The 24334-nt window shown below is 49.1% G+C and overlaps 1 protein-coding gene across 1 annotated transcript in view; it reads right to left on the bottom strand.

Annotated features, from left to right (window-relative positions):
- TOX3 (TOX high mobility group box family member 3) overlaps positions 1–23748 on the bottom strand; it is a 102554-nt gene extending 78806 nt beyond the window's left edge. Inside the window, exon 1 of the mRNA XM_070398327.1 lies at positions 23437–23748. Coding sequence (XP_070254428.1) covers positions 23437–23523 — 87 coding nt within the window. The 5' untranslated portion in view covers positions 23524–23748. The remainder of the gene's footprint in view (positions 1–23436) is intronic.
- Between the last annotated feature and the right edge of the window lie 586 nt (positions 23749–24334).

Here is a 24334-nt window from a genome sequence, read left to right as displayed (position 1 = left end):
AGCAAGCTGCTAGCTATAGAAGAGTTTGACATTGAGTCCTGCATTCTCTCCCTCCCTGATTCCTTCCCTCTTCCTTTCCCTCTACCTCTCTCAATCCCTCTGTAGAAAAGAAGAGATAAGCAAGCATTAGGTGTTAAAGACATATTGGCACCCAACTGAGATTTGTCTCACTGATGTAAGGAGAAGGACTGAAAGGGAAAGAGACCTGAAATGCTTTCTATGCGATTCAGTGTGGTTTAATGACCTATCTTTGTAGCTAAAAATCCAATCACACCCCAGAAGCCCCTCACCATTGACTTCCTCTAGTCCTACACCAATTCACCCTCCTGTCTGCTACTGCCCCTGGCCAGACCCAGTTTCTCTGTGGGTCACTTGGAAATACAGAGCTCTTCAGGATGCAGCTGAAAAGACACTTAAGTTGTGTGGGAATACAGAGGTCCAGAAAGTGCTTCCTTTTCCACGAAACCCATGTTACTGCTTGTTCAACGTATGCGCGTGCCTACGGCTGCCCAGGCAGAAGACACTGTCATCATCAGAGTAGGCAAGTCTGACATCAGAGCTCACCCGTGTGGACACAGCTCCAAGAAGGAAGGTTCGTTCTACCCACTGGTTCCAGGTCCCTCCAGCGGCTTTGGGATGGTGAGACTCACACTGAATCAGAAATTCTGGGTGTGGGCCCCCGCAACCTAGATTTTAACAAGTCCTCCGGGTGTCTCGGATGCACATTCCACATCTGAGAGGCAGGCGGGTAAGGAGCACAGACCCCAGAACCAGGCTGTTGGATTTAAATCCCAGATCTATCACCTCCTGGCCTGTGACCTTGAATGAGTCAGTTAATCTAATGCATCTTCTGTACATTGGAACACCAACAGTACTTACCTTACAGAGCTGCTGAGGATTAAATGTATTCATACACATAAAGTGCATTCAATGTATTCACACACTTAGAATCATTCCTGGTGATATTCCACAGATATCAATACTATCCCATGTAAGCTACATAAGACCTTGACCTACAGCTAACAATATTTCTTGCCTCCAAACATTAAAGACATTTAATGACTATGTTCTTCATTTAGGACTTAAAATTAATGTTCATAGGCCTTGTCTCCCAAAGAGATGGAAGCCCAGGTCCACTTCAGCCAACAGAGACAGCCCACAGGCCACACACAGTCCTGAGACAGTAGTGAATAAGCTGCCAACATTTAAAAATTGAAAACATTACAAACCAAAATGCCTGGTTCCCCTTGAAAATTCTGGAGCTCAGACAACACTGGTCTACAATTCCCGAGAGCGACAGGTGGCCAGTGAGAAACTGCAACCCCCCCTGTAGAGAGGCCTAAGTTACATTCACCTTCCTGGTCTCTATGAACCTGGGTTTGTGAGCGTCTGTCCTCCTGCGAACTCCACAACCTTTAAGTACATTCTCTCTACAGAGGGTGACCAATCATCCGAGTTTGTCGAGATGGAGGGGGTTCCCAGGACACGGGTCTTTCATGTTAAAACTAGAAGATTCCCTCCTGGCCAGTGTGGCTCATTGGTTGAGCTTTGACCTATGTATGATCCAGGAGGTCATGGTTTAATTCCCGGTCAGGGCACACTCCAGGGCTTCAGGCTCCATCCCCAGTGTGGGGGGTGCAGGAGACAGCCCATCAATGACTCCCTCTCATTACTGATGTTTCTCTCTCTCTCTCCCTCTCTATTCTTCTCTGAAATCAATAAAAACATACTTAAAAAACAAACAAACTGGGAGAGTCCCAGGAAACACGGAATTAGTTGCTCACACTATTCATGCAGGTGGCTCCCAAATCTACATCCTAGGTGTCTCTCCTGATATTCTGTTCCTCATTTCCAACTACCACGGGGAGCATCTCCCTTGAGAATTTCACTTTTGTCTAAAAAAAAACCAACCACAAAACACTTTCTTCCATTCATTTGTGCATTCCGGAAACACTTCTCCAACTAGCCAGCACAGCTCTGGTCAACAGGGATGAAACAATGAGGAACAGAGACAAAAATCTCTGCCCTCACCAGGTTCTGTTCGAGCAGAGACAGGCAATCTGTAAAACGGTGTATCTGAAGGTCAAGCGCTGGGAGAAAAACACAGCAGGGAAGGGAATGAAGAATATCAGGGAAAGGGAAGACGGCTTTATTTTAGGTAGGATGGTCCTAAACACCTTCCTGAGAAAAAGAGACTGAGAAAAAGAGGAGAGATCTTAAGAAAATGAGGAAGTGAGACAGGAAAATATCTGAAAAAAGAGCCTGGGGCCAAGAAACCAAGGCCCTGTGGTGGGAGTATGCCTGGTGGTGACAAGGACACAGGTGTGTTGTGGGAGGAGACAAGATCAAGGAGATCATGGAGGCCTCCACGCTAAGGCTCTGAGTAGGACTTCATATGGACTTGACTTTGACTATGAATGAATCAGAGCCACTGGAGAACAGCGGACTCACAGCACGAATAGGCCCCAGATCAATTATTTTTCTAGAATAGCTATCGACATACACTGGTTGTTTTCTTCATATCCAAGTCAGTCAGTTCAATGAAACTGGATCCCACCCCTATCATTTTTTTAAAATATATTCTTGATTTCAGAGAAGAAGGGAGAAGGAGAGAGAGATAGAAACATCAATGATGAGAGATCAGAATCATGGATGGACTGCCTCCTGCACGCCCCACACTGGCGATCCAGCCCGCAACCCGGGCCTGTGCCCTGACCGGGAATGGAACCCTGACCTCCTGGTTCACAGGTCGATCCTCAACCACTGAGCCACCCCGATCAGGCTCCACTCCTATAATGTTAGCACCTTTCTCATTAAAGACAGAAACCACATTTCACATTACGGGGTCCTTTGGCCACAGAGAATGACTTAGAAGCTAACAGTGGAAAGAAAGACTAACTTCGGTCATCTGCTGGGATTTATGTACTGTGGGCTAATAGGCTATTTCCCCAGAATTATTTGTGTTTATGAAGACATTCTGATGAACAATACTGGTGGGTTTTTTTTTCAGTTCATGAAATTTTCAACCTAAAAGAACCCTGAATTCCTATTTTGAACTCCACTGTGCCATTTTTATTCTGCCTGTATTTTAATATAGCATCAATATTTAACTACTCATTAAATGAAGTGTGACTTTTATAGTGAAAATGTCAGTTTTTGCAGTTCATTAAATTCATTTAAAGTATAGCTGCTTGATTTTTTTTTTCCTGGAAGAATACAAGGACTAGGAATTGAAGGCATAAGCACTAAATTGAAACATGTGTTTTCTTCAAAATTAACATGCAGGATCTGAAACATTATTCATAGGAGTGAGGGACCATTGGCATCTTCCCGCATTTCACTTAGTGGCTGTGTCGCCACAGAGTATAGAGCTGTTTATCATGGTTGTTATGACCAGGGGAATGTCACTGTGGACATTAAGATGTCACAAGCTATTATGAATCTCTGGAATTCTGCATGTAGTATTAAAAAAACATTATCTTGAACTATGGGGAAAAAAGCACACCAAAAAAAAACCCTGAAAGATGGGAAATTTAATAATTCACTGAATCCAATAGGGCCTACACATGGTCTGTTTCCATTTTAAAAAATAACTCGGGCAAGACATTAGAGGGCCTGAAAGAAAGGGATGTCTTAAAGATGGAACCTGAGAAATGAATTCCAATGAAGTTTTTAGATGTTTGCGATTCTTTCTTCCTGAAATTACCATGATTTACATGGAGGGAGCAGGAAATGCAAATATTTCAAATCACCCCGGAGACGTGGACATGATTACAAAGTCTCTTAATGAGATTTCAGAAGACTTCGCTGCACGTGACATCAATGAAAAGAGCACCCACATGCTCTTCCAGGGACTCAACTCCCACCCCAAGTACAGGGCCACCCCTCCTCCCGGCCCAGGCCAGCCCTCACACCCGTTCCAGCCACCTTCCCAACCAGCCATCCAAGCAAGGCCTTTGGTGCAGGCTGAGCTTAAAAGCACCTAACAAGGTAAGGCCCAAAGCCTGCAGCGCGACAAGCCAGGCCTTTCCCAGGCCGGCCTCAGTGGTCCTGTCTGAGACCCCGGTTTCTGCCTCTCCATGGCTCCCCCACCCCGATGTTCTTCTGTTGAGGTAAACATTCCCAAACAAGCTTATTTTTGGAGAGAGAATTATTTTTTTTATCTTCTCTGTTTTATTCTGGTTTCAAAACTCTACAAGGCAAGACATTTGAGGGGGGAGAAAGGTGTGAGGGTGGTTTTAAAAAATAAATAAAAATCGCAGAACCTGACCACTCCATGCTTTGTAGATGCTGATTGCATGGCCCCTGGTTGGACACAGTAAATCAGATAATGTGAGATCTTTCTGATGAATGCAAAGGTGGATGACTGGGCGAGGGCGCTATTCACGTATTTGTAATGATGAAAGGGTCCCTCCCCTTGAAGAAGTCTTCGGGTTGTTCATCTTTTTTCTTTCGTCCTTTTCCCTGAAGCCCGCCTACTGGGAAAGAAGTGGAAAGAAAACTTATGTGGAATCCAGAGCCCCTCCCTAACTGACTAAGACAGTAGAGCACCTACGAAATATAAATGATAAATCAAGTCCTGCTTCAAGCCCCGGGCCACTTGCCAAGAAGCATGCCTCCTGCCAGCGGCAACTTCACCAGCACCTACAGGCGCAAACTCTCATTTCGACTCAGTGGCTACCGTCAAGCATTTTATGAATGTATCTCACTGCTTCTGTGCCATCCGAGATGGTGGGGGCATGAAGCACAAAAGCAGTAACTAAAAGATGGCCCTTTCTCACGCCTCCACTGCTTCCTAGCACTGGAACATCCATCCGAGTCCCAGGAAGGAGGTACGTACAAACAAACACACACACACACACACACACACACACACACACACACACACACACCCTTTCAGCACCCAAGAGAAATGGGAAAATTGTACAATGCATCCCATTGAAAGATACCCACAGTGGAACGACCGGTTCCCGTCTTTAAACAGTGAAAACATTGGTCTGGTCCGCTCACTTGCTGTCACTTAGATCTTCCAGAATTGGCTCTCTGAGAACTGCCCCTGTTGTCCAAGGGAGCAACTCTTTGCAAGCATTTCCCACCGCCTCTCAGACAGTCCCCAACATTCCCATTGGCTTAAGCCGCCTCCCGCTTTTCTGCAGACATGTGTCGTGCCTCGAGTTTAATCGCCCCCAGCACAATCCAGTCACCAACCACCAACGGGAGGAGTGTGGAATTTTTTCCCCCTCCAAATCTATTCATTGAGATTCCGCCGAGCCTGAAACGTCCAGGGAAAGATTCAATAAACAGGAGAGAAATGAGTTGCAGAAACTCAAAGAGAACAGAATGGCCAAGGCAGGAGATTATGGAGCCTGAGATGAGGGCTCAGTGAATTAAACATTCTTGAGCAGACTTACATACATAATGACCCGGCCAATTCGGCCCCGTGTTTCTGCAAGAGATTACCCTCCCGACAAGCCCAATGAGTGTTCAAGGATGCGAGCTCGGATGGATTCCCTAACAAAGTAAGTGTTAATCACTTTATCTCCCCCGATCTGTGTGTGTGTGTGTGCGTGTGTGTGTGTGTGAAGAAGAGCAACTTTTCATTTCCATAAAGCGTTGAAATCGTTGGCTGGCAGGGGTTGCGGGGGGGGGGGGGGGGGGGGGGGCAGGAGGACTGGTTAGAGGATGCAGACAATGAAGTCCCTGAAAAGAGGGATTTCCTGACAATAAAACCCGGATCAGAGCCCAGAGAGGGGACATTGTTGTCCGAGGCAGTGCCGTCTCCCCTTTGGGAATTGCAGGCGTGGCAGAGAGGGGAGGGACGGGACTCCCGACAAGTGCTTTGGGAAAGAGCCACCAGGTAGGCTTTGAGGTTTGCTGCTGGGCCACCACAGTCCATTTTCTTGGAATGGCTCTTTCGAAACACGTTGCCACAGGCTTCCTTAGGATATCCTGCCAAGCGTTCAAAAAAGTTGTCAAGTAATCAACCTATATACCGTCATTAAGCAAAGGACACTGAATATTAGCATAAAATGGTGCACCTAGTTATGTAGGGGCTGAGATGTTCCCACACGCCAGGCTCAGGGTTGGGGACTGACCGAGCAACAAACTAAATAGATGTGGCCATTTGCTCTCTGCAACTCAGTCTGGAAAGCCAAAGCGACTTCTTCAACTTCTATACGGCAGCCACTGCATCGAGATGTGAGGAACGCAGGAATGAAGAAAGGATTTCTGAGCTTGGGGTTCACGTGACTCCAAGACTTAAAAAATATAGTAATAACTAGCAGCTATACTGAGAACAACCAAACCCATGAGAGCATCGTGACTGGGCCCCACGACCTCAGAAGAAAGGGAAGAGGACACACAAACCCTAACTCCCGGGTCCCATCTATTCCTCTGACACCAATCACTGCCGGCACCGGTGATGTTTCAACGATTCATCCCAAACAGCTTGGTGACCGACCTGGTCCCGGCACCGAGAGACACAGGTGGGCCCCTCGCTGAGCCAGTTCCCCGGTTCATGGACAATCCTTCCCTCTAGCGAGCACAGACCTCTTCTCCTCCACCCACCAAAGTCACACCGCGTTGTACATTCTAAAAATATTTTTATGAACCCAGAGAGACCGCCCAACAGAAAGAGAGAAGAAGAAAAGAGTTGGCAGGTGACGAGACAGGTGCTTCTCTCTCTTGGTCCAGAAGCCTCCTTCCCCGGCGACCACCTCCTCTGAAGCGATGCTGGCCTTCGTAGCTCTTCTGAGGAACGGCGACGGAGGCTCCTTTTAGCTCTGCAGGGCCCCAGAGAGAGAACTGCCCTATATTTAGGTAGGTGCCCTTTGTAACAAAGGAGGAACTCACCCCCGCTAGCACTTTCTAAATGACACAACCAGAACGTTTTCCAAATTATTCCTCCAGCTCATTGGCTCTCAACCAGGGGTGATCTGCCCCCTTCTCCCCCACCAGGGAACACTTGGAGATGTCTGCAGACATTTTGGGTTGTCAGAACTGGGGGGGGGGGGGGGGGGGGGCACCGGCCTCCAGTGGGTTGAAGCCAGGGATGCCCCTAAGCATCCCATCGTGCACAGGGAAGCCCCACAACAGAGCATTAGCCACCCCCAAACCTCGATCGCTCCGAGGCTGGAAACCCTGCTCAGGTTATACGGCAAGAGCAGGGGCCCAGGCATCAGCGCTCAAGGTGTGAAGTCCTCCTGGCGGTTCTGCTAAAATATCAGGAAATCCCGAGGGAAGATTCTCCTCCCATAGTCTCCGTTCCGCAATCTACCCACGTGTGAAGTTTACCTGAGCTCAGGATGGAAACCTAATGGTGACAAGAGCCAACATTAACACAGTGCTTACTGTAGCCCAGGGGTCCTCCAACTTTTCAAACAGGGGGCCAGTTCACTGTCCCTCAGACCGTTGGAGGGCCGGACTATAGTTTAAAAAAAAACTACGAACAAATTCCTATGCACACTGCACATATCTTATTTTGAAGTAAAAAAAACAAAACGGGCCGAGACCGGTTTGGCTCAGTGGATAGAGCGTCGGCCTGCGGACTGGAGGGTCCCAGGTTCGATTCCGGTCAAGGGCATGTACCTGGGTTGCGGGCACATCCCCAGTGGGAGATGTGCAGGAGGCAGCTGATCGATGTTTCTCTCTCATCGATGTTTCTGACTCTCTATCTCTCTCCCTTCCTCTCTGTGAAAAATCAATAAAATATATTTAAAAAAAAAAAAAAAAAACGGGAACAAATACAATACTTGTATTTGCATGTGGCCCGCGGGCCGTAGTTTGAGGACCCCTGGACTGTAGCCAGAGCCACAGTCAATACTGACAACCACCCTGTGTTGTAAATGCTATGATTATTCCCAGCTTCTCCATTATACACAATAATCCCACGCGGTGGTCGGGTTTATGAGCTTTACCTGTGTTGCTCACCCTGTCTACCCAGCACCCAGCAGAACAGAATCCCCGCTGGAGGGGTGAGGCACGGGAACACGCCAGGAAGGGGTAGATAGGGGTCCGCACGGGGCCTCTGCCCTCCCAACTGCTGGCTACTTGGAGCCGTTGAAACCCATGGGACCTCTTGGGCCTACACCTTAGGTAAACAGACCAGTAACTGCCTGCGTTGGAAGGAGTTACCACAGTCAAGTTTTCTGCCTTTCAGGAAGCTGGTGAAACAAAACAGGGTCCCCTCACCCCCCCCCCCCCCCGCCCCGACAATGGTAAAGTACATCGGCACTGCCACGGGTCACCTCAAAGCGATCTAAAAGGGTGGCAGGCTGTCCAGGTGCTCACTGCCTCTCTCCATCAGGGCAGGCTTCCCCACGTCACAGAGCAGTGCTTTCTCAGAGGGCCACGTCCTGGGCGAGTGCAGACACTCTCCTAACCGCAGGGAGCCAACTCGCAGGTCACGGGATGCACGTGGGGACCGGGTCACAGGATGCATGTGTGGATTGGGTCACGGGATGCACGTGGGGACCGGGTCACAGGATGCATGTGTGGATTGGGTCACAGGATGCATGTGTGGATTGGGTCATGGGATGCACGTGGGGACCGGGTCACAGGATGCATGTGTGGATTGGGTCACGGGATGCACGTGGGGACCGGGTCACAGGATGCATGTGTGGATTGGGTCATGGGATGCACGTGGGGACCGGGTCACAGGATGCATGTGTGGATTGGGTCATGGGATGCACGTGGGGACCGGGTCACAGGATGCATGTGTGGATTGGGTCACGGGATGCACGTGGGGACCGGGTCACAGGATGCATGTGTGGATTGGGTCACGGGATGCACGTGGGGACCACTCAACACTGGACAACTGGTCCCGTCCATGGACCCCCAACGCCCAGGGAATCTTAGCACAGTCTTCAGGTGACATTCAAACCACATCTTCACTAGAATAAATGCTGACTACGGCATGATGTGAACTTTCACGAATTCCTACTATTTTAATAAACGAAGAGTTCAAAAATTATTTAAAGGCTCAGGGAGTATAGCAATTTCCCTATTTGCACTATTTCAATAGATTCCATAATTCCAGGGGAAATATCCTGTAAGTGACAAACTGTAGCTAGTGCTTTAAACTGAGAATTATATCCATCCCTATAAAAAAAGGGGTGGGGTGGGGTAAGAGTTTGTTTTTTAGCTTTACAATATTGACGCAACACATACACTTTCAATGTGGAAATTTCTCTTGTAGAAAGATATGGGAAGTGTCCTTGACACTACACAAACATATTCATTGCACTTGCAAGTACTTAAAGTATTTATTCATAAGCTGCTTTTCTCCACAGAAGCTGAGGGTGACTCTCTCTCGAAAGTAAATTTGACTCTAAGGAGAGGGTAAGAATTTATAAGAATCAAAGCAAAGAACATAGAATTAAGAGTAGTATACCAAAGCCAACAGGACCTGCACATAGGAATTTATATCCTATCATCTTGGACAGTTACCAAATGGCCTGTTTTGTTTCTACTTTATTTTTCAATTACAGTTGACATTCAATACTATTTTGTATTGGTTTCAGATGTACAGAATAGTGGTTAGACAATCATATACTTTACAGCATCCCCCCGCCCTCCAATATTTCCAGTACCTACCTGGTACCCTACAGAGTTATTACAATATTATTATGGACTACATTCTCTATGCTGTATTTCATTGACCTAAGGGGATAAAAGAAGCCAAGTCATCAAAATTAATTTTTCTTCTGCATCTGGAATTGATGAAGGCACCGAGATAAATGGTAAAAACATGATGGGGAACTCTGAAGGTAGAAGCAACGCATGTTGCCATACGGCTTATGTTGGACTTGAACTGATGGCAGACAGCAAAGTGGGGCTATGCTGTGGAGCGAGCTGCCATAGAGGAGAGGAGAAATGCACACCAACTGGGGGCCAAAGCTGGAGGCCGTGGGGCAGATTGCAAAAAGGGCCGCGATTCTCCCTAACTCCCTGCGCCCAGGCCCCTTTGTAAGGTGATCTTGCAGCTCCTCTCCCTTCGAGAAATGGAACCGACTTCCTCTCCCCTTGAATCTGGGCTGGTCTTGTGACTTGTTCTGGGCAGCAGAATGTGGTAGGAGGAACGGCGTGACCCTTCTTAGACTGCGCTCAAGGGCTCTTGAGCACTGCTCAGCGTGCTGCCACCACGAGAGCTCTTGCGCTCGCCTTGGCATATAGAGGTGAGGGAGGACACGCGGGAGAAAGAGGGGACCCAGCTGACAGCCAGCCAAGCTCCAGAAGCAAAGCCTCCTAGGAGCTCGCAACAGACTGGAAACACACAAGGAACTTGCAGAATCAGGTGCAAATATGTGTTGTTGTTTTTTTGTTTTAAGCCACAGAGTTTAATTTGTTACACGGCAATAGATAACCGATACAAACCCATGGGGGGAACAGCTGAAGGCAGAAAACAAGAACCACATAATAAAGTTGGGGGGCAGGGCGGGGATACAGAGGCAAGAGCCACGCTTTGGGGGGACATTCCCAATGGCTGGGACGAGGAAGGAAAGAGGCAGACACCACTGACAGAGCGAAAGCCATCGAAGCATCCAAATACACAATAGTAGGGGACCAGGGACATGGGAGGTGGGGAGGGGAGGCAGAGCTGTAAGGGTCGAGATAGGGGGTTTCCAGGAGTCATCAGAAAAGCATGCCCCTGGTGCTTCGAGCAGTATCTGGCCTAAGGTAGCCATTCCAGATCCTAGGATGAATGCAGTCTCATCTGGCGAAGCAGAGCTCCCTGGAGAGGAGGAATGATATGTTCAGTGACCTAACAGGGAATAGAAATAGACCGCCAGGTGCTAAGGGGGGCCAGGGTGGGGAAGAGGCGGAACTCCAGGCAAAGATTTCTTGTTCGAGAAGCTGTTCAGAAACATGTTAGAGAAGGTCCACAGAGTCAGACAAAGGTGCAAACGTATAAATGGTCTCTCCCTAAACTCAACACCCACAAGTGTGGCCGGGAACTAGCGGTATCAGCACCACCTGGGACCACGTCAGCAATGCCAAGTCTCAGGCCCACCCCAGCCTGCTGAGCCGCCCTTCGTCCAGGTCCCCAGCTGACCTGGATGCACACCCCACATTGAGAAGCTCTGCTCTGTGAGGTAACGGAGACTGGGGGGAAGTCATCCTGTTTTGAATCGCTTTCAAGGCCCCAGATAAAGTCAGACACAAAGTCGCAGTTTGGCGCTAACCCGTCTTCAACACTTTCCTACCACTGGCAAAGCCCCCTTTTCAACAAACAGAGAGCAGAACTTGGGGAAGCAAGGTCTCCATATTACTGTTTTACCCCCCCTGGTGTTTATTCTTAGGCTTTTCTTCTATGTATGAAAGGTGGTAGAATTTTCCATTTGTGGTCGTCTTAATTTCACATTCATATGTTTAAGGACTTGGAAGAGTGAGTCAAACAAAAATGTGAAGCATATTATTATGTGGATGGAATGAGGAGGTGACAAAAGTCCGACAGGGAGCTGACATTCAACAAACCAAAGACTGGAAAAATCTGAGCACATTCAAAGGAGAGAGAAAACAAGCAGGAAAGATGGGTGTTGTCTGTAGAACTCAGGATGTTCAACAATCAGAAAGGGATAAACATTGTTGGAAGGACTGATCCCCAAGAGTAGATAGATGGGGTCTCTCTACCTGGGTCTAGGAAAAGAGAGAATCGGACCCTAGGCAAGTGAGGATGACAAATGAGCAATTTATATCAGACTAGAGGCCTGGTGCATGAATTCGTGCACAGGTGGGGTCCAGCTGGCCTGCCCCGATGGAGGGAGCAGGGAGGGGGGAGGAAGGGGCCTATTGGGGGCGGGTCCAGCTGGGGAGAAGGACTGCAGGCAGTTGACCAGCCGGCCCCGCCCCCTGGTGGAACTCCCAAACTCCCAGTCGAAGGGACAATTTGCATATTAGCCTTTTATTATATAGGATAATATCAACATTCCTCATTAAGTGAGAGATCAGAGTTTGCTTATAAGAATGAGAGTCCAGCTGGTTTGACCCAGACTTGGAAGCCTGGAGAAGACGTGGACTACCCAATATGGGAAAGGTCCGAGAGAATAAACAGATAAATACATGGATTGTGCAGCAAAGGGCCCAGGTATAATCCAGCAGCATTAATTTTTAGTAAGGAAAGTGGACACAGTTTTCAATTACCCTAAAGTTGAGCAATGAGACTGACTTGAAGGATGGCACAAAACCCGCTTCTGAGGAGGCTAGGAGGCACGGGGGCGGGGGGGGGGGGGGGGGGGGGTATGGCTTTGTAGCTGAGCCTGCATGAAGAGTCAAAGGTGAACCAAAGGGGACCGTGGAGTAAATGAGGCGAAAGAACATAAAGGACTGCTGGTTCCTGGGGAAGAAGACTCGGTGGTTGCAGGGATATGACGAGTGAGAGGTAAGTGGGTTGGATCAATAAGGAAAGCCATCAGTGTTAACAGAAAACTACTCTGGAAACTGTTGACAAGTGCTCAAAACTTTGACTTGAGAAATGGTAGCATAAAAATTCAAGAGGTATTCTGCAAAGAAGAGAAATGTGGGCCTACAATGCAGGTATAATCAGTTAAAATTAGGACAGGACTTCAGTTCCTATGAAGAATATAAGCCATTGGGTATTTTGAGATGTCCCAGATAAAACCCCCAAACTGAAGAAAGAACTGAAAAGATATCAGTGTATCACCAAAGGAGGACCCTCCACGAAACAAATGAGGACTAAAATATTGAATGAAGTTTATCAAAATATAAGACTATAGTTTATACAGAAAAGAACAAACCCATCACTCACTCCCACACACCTGCTATAAATTATTGTTGTCCCCATCTACCCACTCCCCCCTTCCTTCCACAGTAACTGAGTGCGTCACTGGGTACATGGCCAGCCACAGTACAGACTACATTTCCTGGATAGCTTGTCGTCATAGATGTGGCCATGTGTCACATTTTTAGCCATTGAAAAAGATGCCAATGTCATGTGAGAGCTACTGGAAACCTTGACATGGATGGTGGATGGTGATCTACCTTGAACCATGAGCACAAGGGGTATATGAAAGCTGGAGGTAGCTTGGCTCCCAGATGTCTACAAAGCCACCATACCAGCCGAGACTAATTAACCTCTCCACTTCGTTAGGGGGAAGTGGGATGAACATCCACCTCATTTAAGTCACTTATCAAAGTCACCACTTCCTTGAGCATTTCTTCACCAGCCTGAACACTTGGAGTAAGAGCCGTCACTTCAATTATCTCCTTCACTTTTTTTCCCCTCCACCTCTGTTCTTCTCTCACTCCTGCCTGGGCAAGAACCACCATCGACTCATCCTTGCCTTCTGCTGCTCCATTCCCGTCACCCATGGATACATGAAACATTGATGGAGGAAATTTAAAATAAAATTTAAGCTTAAAAACTTCTAACCGGGATCATTACAGCTGTAGGCCAAGCTCCTTCAGAACATGACAAGGGACTCTTCAACTCTACATTCCCACCGCATCGAAGTGTCTGGCGCATAGTAGGCCCAACATATGTTAATCTAAGGATTAAACAACAACCAGATCTTCTCAACAATCGTTTTGTTCATCTCTAGGGCACTCCTTATCATATTTGCTTTTACGTGTCAGCACCATTCCCGATGCTGGGCATACAGTAAGTCATCAAAGAGTTTGAATGGAAGGGGGTACTGCCATCCCCATGCAACTGGGTCCAGAGAAGGTACTAGAACAAGTGGGAAGGAGAATCTCTACCTCTTGGAGGGGCTGTGACTTGGAGCTTCTTTGGGACATCTGCCTGCCACCCGAGGAGAGCCTGATGGGGGGAAAAAGACGCCAAACAGATGAAAGCAAAGCGAATCCAGGCAAGTCTGGAGGGGACCCCTGGAAACTCTGGATCCAGCAACACCTGAACCAAAACCGACAATCCCTTCTCTACTTAACTACTTAACTCCATGGGAGGACTTTTCCCCACTTGCAATCGAAAGGATTTTCACTAATAAACAAACTTTTAACCACTTCCCCAGTAAATATTTTTATTAGAATTTTTAAAGTAAGCCAACCAGTAAGAGTTGAGTTTCTCATTCGAGACGTAGGCATAAAGGAGTAGCAAAACAGAGCTACCGGGTATGCTTTTTATGTGCTCAGTGTTCCTAGATTTGGCTCATGTTGTTTTTGTTTTCAAGAAAAATCAACTTCCAACCAATTATATATATATATATATATTTCATGTAAGTTTTCTAGGCAGGGCATCATTTGGGACTTCTACTTTCTATATGTAGAAGCTTTGGAAAAGAACGTGTAAAATGTTGGTTATTCTACTGTAAATCAAAATCCCTTGCTCGTTACAAGTTAGCTGTAGAAATTGCTGAGAAAATCTCTCAATATGGAACAGTGACTTCCACTGCATCAATTTAAAATATTAAAAAATTCATTCCCATTACCACAGCTAATACAATTCTTCTAAATAAACAATCCAGTCAGTGTAGAAAAGGCCATATTCAACTTGCAACATTTGGAAAAGAAAGGCCCAGCTTGAAATCTATCTCCTCCCCAAAAAATGAATTTATATCATTTAAATATGTATTTAGAGTGAAATCCAAATACTTCTTGATCCTGGCCAATTTGCTTAACTAATGGATTATCGAGACATTCAAATTATTCTTTTATAAACAAAGTCAAGTTAAGATTAAAGTCAGTTAAAAAAAAAAAAAAGATTAAAGTCAGAATGTGAGACATGCAAAAAGGGCCATTTTTCAGTGGCCAGTATGTTTCACACAAGCATGGAACATGTTGAGGGAACAGCGCCTCCCTCAGGAAGGGATTAAGGCTACAAACCTAGGAAACAGAAAATAAAATGATCCACTACAAAGGGAGAAGATAAAACCTGCCAGAAGCTCATGCAGACCTTAAATAAAAGCTTCTAAATCATATTTTAAACAAGGGAGTGTGTGTGTGTGTGTGTGTGTGTGTGTGTGTGTGTGTGTGAGTGTGTTCTTGTTTTGGGAAAGAGCTGACTCCAACTTCAAGCTTTTTTTTAAATTTATAAGCATACTTAGCAAAAACTGCCCTTCCTTATTGACCACAGGCAAAACAGATTCTCCAAATACTTGACATCATGAACATGTCACAAAATCCCATCAGAAACTGCACCTCTTACATAAACAGAAAACAACCCATAAAGTTTTAATTCATAAACGGCCGATAGGGTCTTTAATTATGTTATTGCAAATTATGCAACATTCCCACTGAATAGCAACCATTGAGAATGTTTCTTTCCAAATAACTATTATGAAAGGATATATTATCATGCTAACACACACACACACACACACACACTCCTTTGTATATCATTCTTCTAATGGGACAGTAGGCTTTCCAATTTTTCTGAGTCCCACACGTTACTTCCTCTCTAACTGGAAAGTTGAACTCACAAACACCAACCGACCTGCAAGCCCGAGGAGAGGTCCTTAGCAACCCATCTCCTCCCTCTTGGAGGAGCCCCGCCATTTCCGTCTCTTTACCTCTGAGTTCCAGCGCACTGGTCCAAGTGCCTATTAGATATCTGGATGGGGACAGCTCACCAAAATATCCCAAATCAGCACTTTCTTTCCTTCAAAACCAGCTTCTCCTCTGATCTCCCTGCTTCTGTTCAAGGTCCTCCCATTGGTCCAGGGCCCACATGCAAACATGCAGTCATGTCTGCCTCCTCCTCCTCTCTTCCTATGTTCCAGACCTGCTCTGTTCAGTGACTTCCCCTCTACTTCACATCCACATTCACATCTCCTCAGTTCCAATCCTTCCCACAGCTTTAGTTCAATGGGGTCATGGCAGCCTCCCCAGCCCCCCATCACCTCCTGTCTGACTACAGTAATCTAGTCGAAAGGTCAGATCCATGTTCACAAAGTACAACTCCAACCACACCAGTGGCCCACTCAACATTCTTCAAATGTGCTCAGTAGAGGACACTGTTAGTTTTCTTCCCAACAGTCTTCTTCCTTGCTGACAGAGCAGAACATCAATTATGCTCATGTGACACTGGGCCCAGCCCCAGGTGACATGGGATTGGTCTGACCAGTGGTTCTCAACCTTCCTAATGCCGCAACCCTTTAATACAGTTCCTCATGTTGTGGTGACCCCCAATTTCATTGTTACAAATTGAACATAATGAAAGCATAGTAATTAATCACAAAAACAATATGTAATTATATATGTGTTTTTCGATGGTTTTAGGCGACCCCTGTGAAAGGGTCGTTCGACCCCCAAAGGGGTCGAGACCCACAGGTTGAGAACCGCTGGCTAAGCCAATCACTGCATCTCCTTCCTCTTTGTCAGTGATTGGCCTAGGGCAGTGATGGCGAACCTTCTGAGCTCGGGCGTGTCAGCATTTTGAAAAGCCCTAACTTAACTCTGGTGCCGTGTCACATATAGAAATTTTTTGATATTTGCAACCAGTAAAACAAAGACTTATACTTTTGATATTTACTTTATATATTTAAATGCCATTTAACAAAGAAAAATCAACCAAAAAAATGAGTTCACGTGTCATAGGTTCACCATCACTGGCCTAGGGTGAACATGTGATTCATTTCTGATCAATAAGATTTTTTTTCAAAAGTCCAGTGGAACTGTTTCCAAGAAACCTTGCCCTTCTTGGTAAGAGATTCACAGGAAGAGAACTTGCTCTTTTGCTGTCCCCCCTTACCCCTACCACTCCCTTGCTCCCCAGCTGGCATACTATCACATAAGGATGTGATGCCTCAGCTACAATAGCCAACTGTGACCCTGAGGAGACTGCTGAAACCCCAAAAATGACAGAACAGAAAGCAAAGGGGTTCCTTGAAAACATGACTGAACCATCCAAACAGCCCGACACTGCCTCCCTAAAGACTTCCATGTCAGTCAACACATTTCCTTAGAACTCATGCCACTGTTTGTTGAACGTCGTTACCTGCAGCCCAACGCATTCTAACTGAAAGACTTCCAAAGAACAAACTCCTTGCCTACCCTGAAGGCCCCCTGTGCCGTGCCACTCACAGTTCATCAGCATGGCCTGGGAACCCCGCCCCACATCTACCTACAGTCTCCTCCAGGCTAAGGTCCATCACCTGCCATTGGAAGCTCTCCAGGCGATCCTTGTGCATGTTCAAGTTTGAGAAACAATGCTCTGTAACAGGATCACAAATTACTGTTTTCCATGCCTCTGCTCACTGGCATACCGTAAGGAACACGTGGACTGTGTTTCTCCCATGGCCGTGGCCTCATTTCACCAAGTCGGAGCATCATTTGTCGTTCGTTTCATTCCATCTCTCCTTAACCAAAGTTTTCAAGCTAGAAGCCTCCAGGGACCCAAGAGGAACCCAGAATGAGAAACAGGGAGTGGAGAGGACCCCGGTGAAGGAGGAAGAGCATGGGCCCTGGAGGGCACTGAGCAGACGGTGCCATGTGAGCGAACGGGTCCGATATTGCCAAACGTATGAGTTTTTCCTAAAGAGAAGCTGGAGATACAGATCTCTATGCAAAGGTCTTTTTCATATACAGGCGACTAATTGAAATACCTACACACACTCTGAACGTTGTAGCCACATACATGCATTGGCTTCATCTAAAATGACTAAAATGAACCTGCTGTGGCTAACTGAAGGCCAGCCTCTACTGCGCACACGTTTTTGTAAACATTCGACTGCCCCGGGTGGCAACATGGGGAGTCTGTGGGCCTCCAGTTCCTGGCAGCAGGATTATTTAACCCATTAGTCACTATAAACAAGACACTTAGGCCTATGAGTTTCTCAAGGGCCTACATAAAACATTTAAAAGTTTAAGAAAGAAACAAACAACTAATTGGCCACACAGCACACACCCAAACTACAAAATTAAAATTAACAGACGCTTAATTAAATGTCTACAAAGTGCAACTCATCAACTCAGATAGGGAATCCTATCACATTACAGGCAGGAGCGGGTGCATTTTAATGTCTTCGACGATGTAGGGGAGCCCCGAGCCCCAGTGCTTGGAGCCTGCCAAGGTCTGAGAAAGGCCCCGAGTGCCAACCGGGAGCCCACCTTCCTCATCACAGCAATCAAACCCCTCGACCCGCTTCTCGGCTCCTGGAGGCTGACCAGTCCCAAGCAGGACCCTCAGCCTCAATCAAGGCTCGGCAACCATGGCTGCCCATTGGAATCACCCGGGCAGCTTTCCAAACCGCTGCCACCTGGGTCCCCGAGAATCTAACTGAAGTGGTCCGGGGAAAGGCCACGCATTAAGTCTTTTTAAGAAACTTTCTCCCACTCAGCCAGGGCTCAAGAACAGCCAGGGCTGGGAACCCACTGTTCTAGAAGCATTTTTGAGAAACATTCTCAGGGACGGAAATCTTTCCGGTTATTCCATCTTGTGAACTAGACTTTCTTTCTACCGCCCAGGCTGGGAACAAAGGAAGCTCACCAAGTGCTCTGATCAGCCAGAACAGGAGTCAGCAAACTTTTCCTGGAAAGGGGCGAACGGTAAATGTTTTGTTTTTGATTTTTGTATTGATTTCAGGGAGGGAGGGGGAGAGGGAGAGAAGAGAGGGAGAGGGGGAGAGGGAGAGAGGGAGAGAGGGGGAGAGGAGTATCAATGATGAGAGAGAATCATTGATCGTCTGCCTCCTGCATGCCCCACACTGGGAATTGAGCCCGAAACCTGGGGAATGTGCCCTGACCTGGAATCGAACCGGTGACCTCCTGGTTCATGGGTCAACCACACCAGCCGGGCAAACTGTAAATGTTTCAGGCTCTGTAGGCCATACAGCCTCCATCACAAGGACTCAACTCCGCCCCTGCATCATGAAAGCAACACGGAAACAAATGTGTGGGGCCGTGTCCCAATAAAACTTTATTTATGGACACAATTGTGAGTTTCATGTCATCTTCACAGTCCTACAACGCCATGCTTCTTTTGACTTATTTCAACCATTTAAAGATGGAAAAGCCCTTCCTACCTCACAGACCACACAAGAAGGGGCAGCAGGCCGTGGGCTGCAGTTTGCCAACCCCTGATCTAGAACTAGTCCGTTGGCTTGAGACCAGGAAATGAACCCATGATAGAATCCAAGTGATCAGACTAGAACTCCATTGGAAGTGGTAGAGTCTACTGCCTCCACTCACTTAACTAAACTGTCCACAGGGCAGGACATGGGAGTGGAAATGTCCACAGAGTTGAACATAAGCCATAAATGACTCACGAAAAAGGATTTTGAATCCTTATCTGCCTATGAGTTTGTTTAAGACAAAGTGGCAAAGCAGCAGGACGCAAGCACGTGTTGAGGGACCCGCATCGCCGTTTTAATGATTTGTTCATTTCTTGGCAACCTTTAAAATCAGAATATTGCCCATAAAAATCCAGCTTATCACTCTCTTGAAAAAAATAATTACAAAATGTGGACGGGACTGGGCCCAAATGCTGGCATGGCAACGATCTACTAATGCTGGACAGGCTACCCCGGGAAACAGGGTGCGTCATCCCTAGACCCCTAACCCTGTCTTCATGGAGCGTAACTGTCTGTCCCCATAGACATTTGAGCTTATGGCCCCTGGTCTAAGGTCCTTAGAAATATCTTATTTCTCTTTCACAATGTGGCTTCAATCTCTTTTTGAAGACCTGACATGGGAAAATATTGAAATCTCTCTCTCATTCGCTCTCAAGACCCAACACCCCCCAATACTCCAGACCCTAGAAATGAAATCATTAGTTCTCATGTGTCAAGTTCACCAGGTATCAACCTAAGAAGAGTTTCGATCTAATCCCCTTCTCAGTATGGTCTCAATTTGAACCACAGCCTCCAAGAAGGTAGACAAATGACAAATGACCCTTCAGGTCCTCTTACCCGTTGAGCTGAACGAGACAGAGAGGCTCAGTGAGATACAGTGAGAGCACTCACCTCAGAACGTCTTAATTAAGCAGAGTGATCAATAGCACACACCATAATTAGAAAACACGGTTTGGGACTGATGGGTAAAAGCAACACAGGGCCAGTCTACAGAGGGTAAGAAGCTAATAGCCATATTTTGAAAAAAGAGGGGGGAACCCCAAGAATATGCAGAAAAAGCCAGTAACTAGAGTTTAGTCCAAGTTCATGATTAACCCACTGTGTAATTTCACCTTACACCCCGGTTAAATACAACAGTTTATTTTGGGGTGGCAGACTTCCGACAATTACATGCCAACTGGTATGTTGTACATGACCTTCTTACTGGTAAAAAAGATTGAACCCAGGAAAAGAAAAATTCTAGATATATGGATAATGGGTCACCAAGTCACTTGAGTAACTTAAGATCTTTTTGTAAAATATATATACTGTGTGTGTGTGTGTGTGTTTAATTTGTTGGCTACATCAGAAAAAGAACTGTTCAAACAGATTTCTCCACTTGAAAATAAAATGGAAATTAGCCCTTAGAAAAAAAGAGATGACTTTAAGTTTATACATCAGTGGCTGGTTCATGAATTATTAACTGATTTTAATGATCCTGGCTATATTTTATTTGAAGTTATTCTGCTACTTGCTAGGACTTTTGAACCCTCAGCACTCTTTCATCCATTCTCCACAGACAGAGCACACTTTCATGGGCGCTGACATTTAAAAAGGACCCATATATACTCACAGAATGTAAAGATAATATACACGCAAATCATTTCTACACAGGAGTCTGGTCATGTGTTAAAGAGAGAGATGAATGAAACCCTATTATTCACGGTGTGTAAATAAAATTTCAAGATAAGCCCTAACTTTTCCCTCCTTCGGCCTGGAGCCCAGGAGGGTTCGGTATTGCTTTTAAAGTTTCCCAGATGGTCATTAAAACAAGAAAGGGCAGAAACCTGCTGTCTTTCCAATCCATCATTTCCCATCCCGGAAGATAATACATGTCTCCGAGTTAAGTCTCCAAGAGAGGAACGAGTAGAAGTACTTTCAAACAAAACAAATGTGTGTCTGGTATGCTGGCTTTCACATCTTCAACAGAAACCTATCCTCACTAGCACCCCTTCAGACAGCCACGTGAGCTGTGAAACAAATGCTATAAACCTTTCATTAGCACTTGCTGGTTTAAACCCATAACCTTAATACTTCCTCTTCTCCTCCATTCTCCCCATAAAGAAAAAAAAATTTACAGGGAATAAAATTGGGTTTGTCACTCCTGAAATGAACAGTAGGCAAACAGAGTTTTGTGGCTCCATTGAAAGATTAGTGTGTGTGTGTGTGTGTGTGTGTGTGTGTGGTTTTTTTTAATTTGCAAGGAGTTAAGTGCAAACATCCCGTAAAATAAGTATACTTTGATTTCTACCAATACCGACCGCTGTGTCTAACTTTCACAAGTTGGGTACCCACAGCACCACTGAGGACGACCGGCCTGCTGAATTCCCAACAGCCCGAGTTATTTCAGGCCAATCGCTGCATTCAGAAAACAGGATAATCAGCCAGCGGGCCCCCCCACTCCCCACGTGAAGCGTGCACCTCAATAAATCATGTCTGTTTTCCAGCTCTCTCCAGACACCCCCCTGAAATAAACGTTCTGCGTTTAAATGGACTCAAAACAGCCTTCCTCAACAAAATAAATAAATAAGGGGGACACGCACACAAAACACCCAGAATGTCCTCCGGGTGCCTTGAAATGCCCCTGGGATCTCAGGGGGGGAACAGAGAGATTTGCATTGCAGTGACTGGATGAATACAAAGGGTTTCTATTTTGGTGTCATTCGAGTGTTGCTGATCTTAAATCGGAAAAAAAGTAGTTACATTAGGCAACGTAATGGTTTCCAAAAATAAGCGCCTGCCCAGGCGCGCGGGGCTCGCACACACGCAGGCTGGGTTGCGAGGAGACAAACAGCACCCCCCAGGAGCCTCAGAACCGCTCCCGACTTCATTAGGCCGCCGAGTCCCTCCCTGAGCGCGCGTTGGGGACTTTTTAAAGCACTTAATAACCCGAGTAAATCCAAGATCAGAGGACAGGCACGGTGAAACCTCAACTCTGGCCGCAGGGCCTCCTCTCTCCCCTTGTTTCTCTTTCTCTGCTTGAAGGTCTCACTCTGGAAATTTGGAGAGCATGAACCCCCACCCTCAGGGAAGGGTTAAAACCCGCTAGAATAAGGTCCCGCCTTCTAGGGGCGCGGGAGGGCCCCCTTGTGCCAGGCACCGGCGCTGGGGACACGGGGGCCAGGAAGAAAGACCCTGAAGCCCCGCACAAACTTCCGCACCGGAGTTGGGCACGAGGATAAACAAACAGCCACGGGGGCGCAGCACCCAGCTCCTCGCTCTCCACACACTCCCTCCTCCTCCTGCCATTTATTCCGGAGGCTCGCAGCGCACCTTTCTGGGGCGGGCTCTCGCTCTCCTCCGACGATCCCAGCGATCGCAAACAAACTACGATTTGAAAGAAAAAGGGGGGAGGGGGGAGGCGCAGGGGCGGGGGAAGGAGAAAGAAAAACCACATTGAAAAGGCACCAGCCATTCGGCGGGGCACAGCGCTGTCTCCGAATGTCGCTCTCGGGGGGATGTTTCCTCCAAGGCTCGGCCCTGCGGGCTTCGGGAAGGATAGGGACCCCGAGTCCGCGTGCCCTGGCCGGGGGGGGGGGGGGGGGGGCGCGGCTGGGGCTCCCGCACCCTCGGAGCTGCGCTGGCCACCTTCCTGAGATCCACCTTCCGCCGCCAGAACCGCCCAGCCCTCCAAGTCGCCCGGAGGGAGGGGGAGGAGGGGGAGGAGGTTGAGGGGGCGGGGGGGGGGGGGGGGGGGACGACCCAGGGCGTGGCGTGCAGGTCTCCCACCCTGCTCTCCCCAAAAGGCAAAACGGACCCTCCCCCAAAAAATATTAGAGGTGAGAAGTCACTAGTGCCAGCAGAGGGGCGGTCCAAAGCGCCCCACCGGAGGGGAGCAAAAGCCACCTGCAGGGGTCCCACCCCTGCCCCCTCCCCCGGCCTGGCTCGCTCAAAAGTTTGTTCCTTTCCTTCCCCAGCGGCCGGGGTCCGGCTCCCGGGGCCCAGGGGGAGGGATGATGGGCTGCGAGTGGGGCGGCGAGGTCCTCCGACCACGAGACCGGGAACTCCTGCGCCCTCCCCCCGGGGGGCTGCGGCCGCGCTCACTAATAACAACAACAAAGAATCCCACGCAAGTCCCCGCCTTCAGGCTCGGGCTGCGCTCAGCCTCCTCGGGCGGCGAGGAGCGCCGGCGGGCTGGGGGTTGCGGGGGGGCTGGGGGGGGAGCAGGGGAAGGAGAGGTGGAGGGCAGAGGGGCAGGGAGAGGGGGTGCCGGCAGAGGCACAAAAAGGGGGCCAGGCGGAGGTAGGGGCGGGAAGGGGCTCGAGGAGGAGAGGAGAGTTGGACAGGGACGGGGGCGCGGAGGGAAAGGAGTGGGGCGGGGAGGGGAGGGAAGGGAGAGGGAAGAAAGTGCGGGGCGCGCCCGGGATGGGGAGGTGGCCCCCGCCCCGCCGCCCCCGCCCGGCCCGGTCACCTTGCTGTAGCCGTAGTACCCCAGGCACTGCGCGAAGTCCAGGCCGGCGGGGTCCCCAGCCGCCGCGGGGTAGAACCTCATATCCATGCCGGAGCCGGGCCCGGGCCGGGGCCGAAGCTGGGGCTCGCCGGGCGGGTGCCCGCCTCCTCTACGCGGCGGGATCCACCGTCGAGGGCGCCCGGTCGGGGGGGTCCGGGGCGGCGCGCGGGACTCCGGGCCGGAGGGGCGCCGCGGTCGGAGTCCGGGGACCCGGGAGCCGCGGCCGCCGCACACAAAGGCGCGGCCACGCGAGCCGCGGGAGAGCGGGAGGCGGCCCGGGGGACCAGCCCCGCCGGGCACCGAGGCGGCGCTGCGCGCGGGCCGGGCGCGGGGCCGTGGGGCGCGGCGCGGGGCCGGGGGCGGCGCGGGAGCTCAGGTGCGCCGGGCGGGCGGGCGGCGGGCGAGGCTGGGACGGCGGCGCGGCTGCCCGCTCCTCCTCCTCCTCCTCCCGGGCGGACTGAGCCGAGGAGCCGCGGAGACAAGGGGCCCGGCCCCTCCCCTCTCGCTCCCCCTCCTGCCGCCGCCGGTCCCCTCCCCGCGCCGCCGCCGCTCCGCCCCTCCCTCCGCGGGCAGCTGGCGCGCCGCCCGCCCCGCCGGTGCGCTCTCCGCCCGGCCCGCCCCGCCCGCCCGGCCCCGCGCGCCTCGGCCTCTCCCTCTCCGAGGCCCCCGTCCTTCCCACCGCGCCCCCTTCCCGCTCCGGTCCCCTTTGTCCCCGCGGCCCCGGAGCGCTCCCGGCTCCCTCCGCCGCTCCGGCCGCGGCCAGCCCCTCGGCCCCCGGGGCCCTCCCCGCCTTGGCAGCCGCCGGTTCTGGACGCCCAGCTCCGGCCACTCGCATCCACGTGCCGGCCGCTCCCGTCCC

The sequence above is a fragment of the Myotis yumanensis genome, unplaced genomic scaffold (assembly GCF_028538775.1).
Source record: "Myotis yumanensis isolate MYYU_CA2020_CCGP unplaced genomic scaffold, mMyoYum1.0.hap1 SCAF_18, whole genome shotgun sequence".
Classification (NCBI taxonomy): domain Eukaryota; kingdom Metazoa; phylum Chordata; class Mammalia; order Chiroptera; family Vespertilionidae; genus Myotis; species Myotis yumanensis.
The sequence above is the reverse complement of the archived record's forward strand: the minus strand, read 5'-3'. Positions and strand labels throughout refer to the sequence as shown.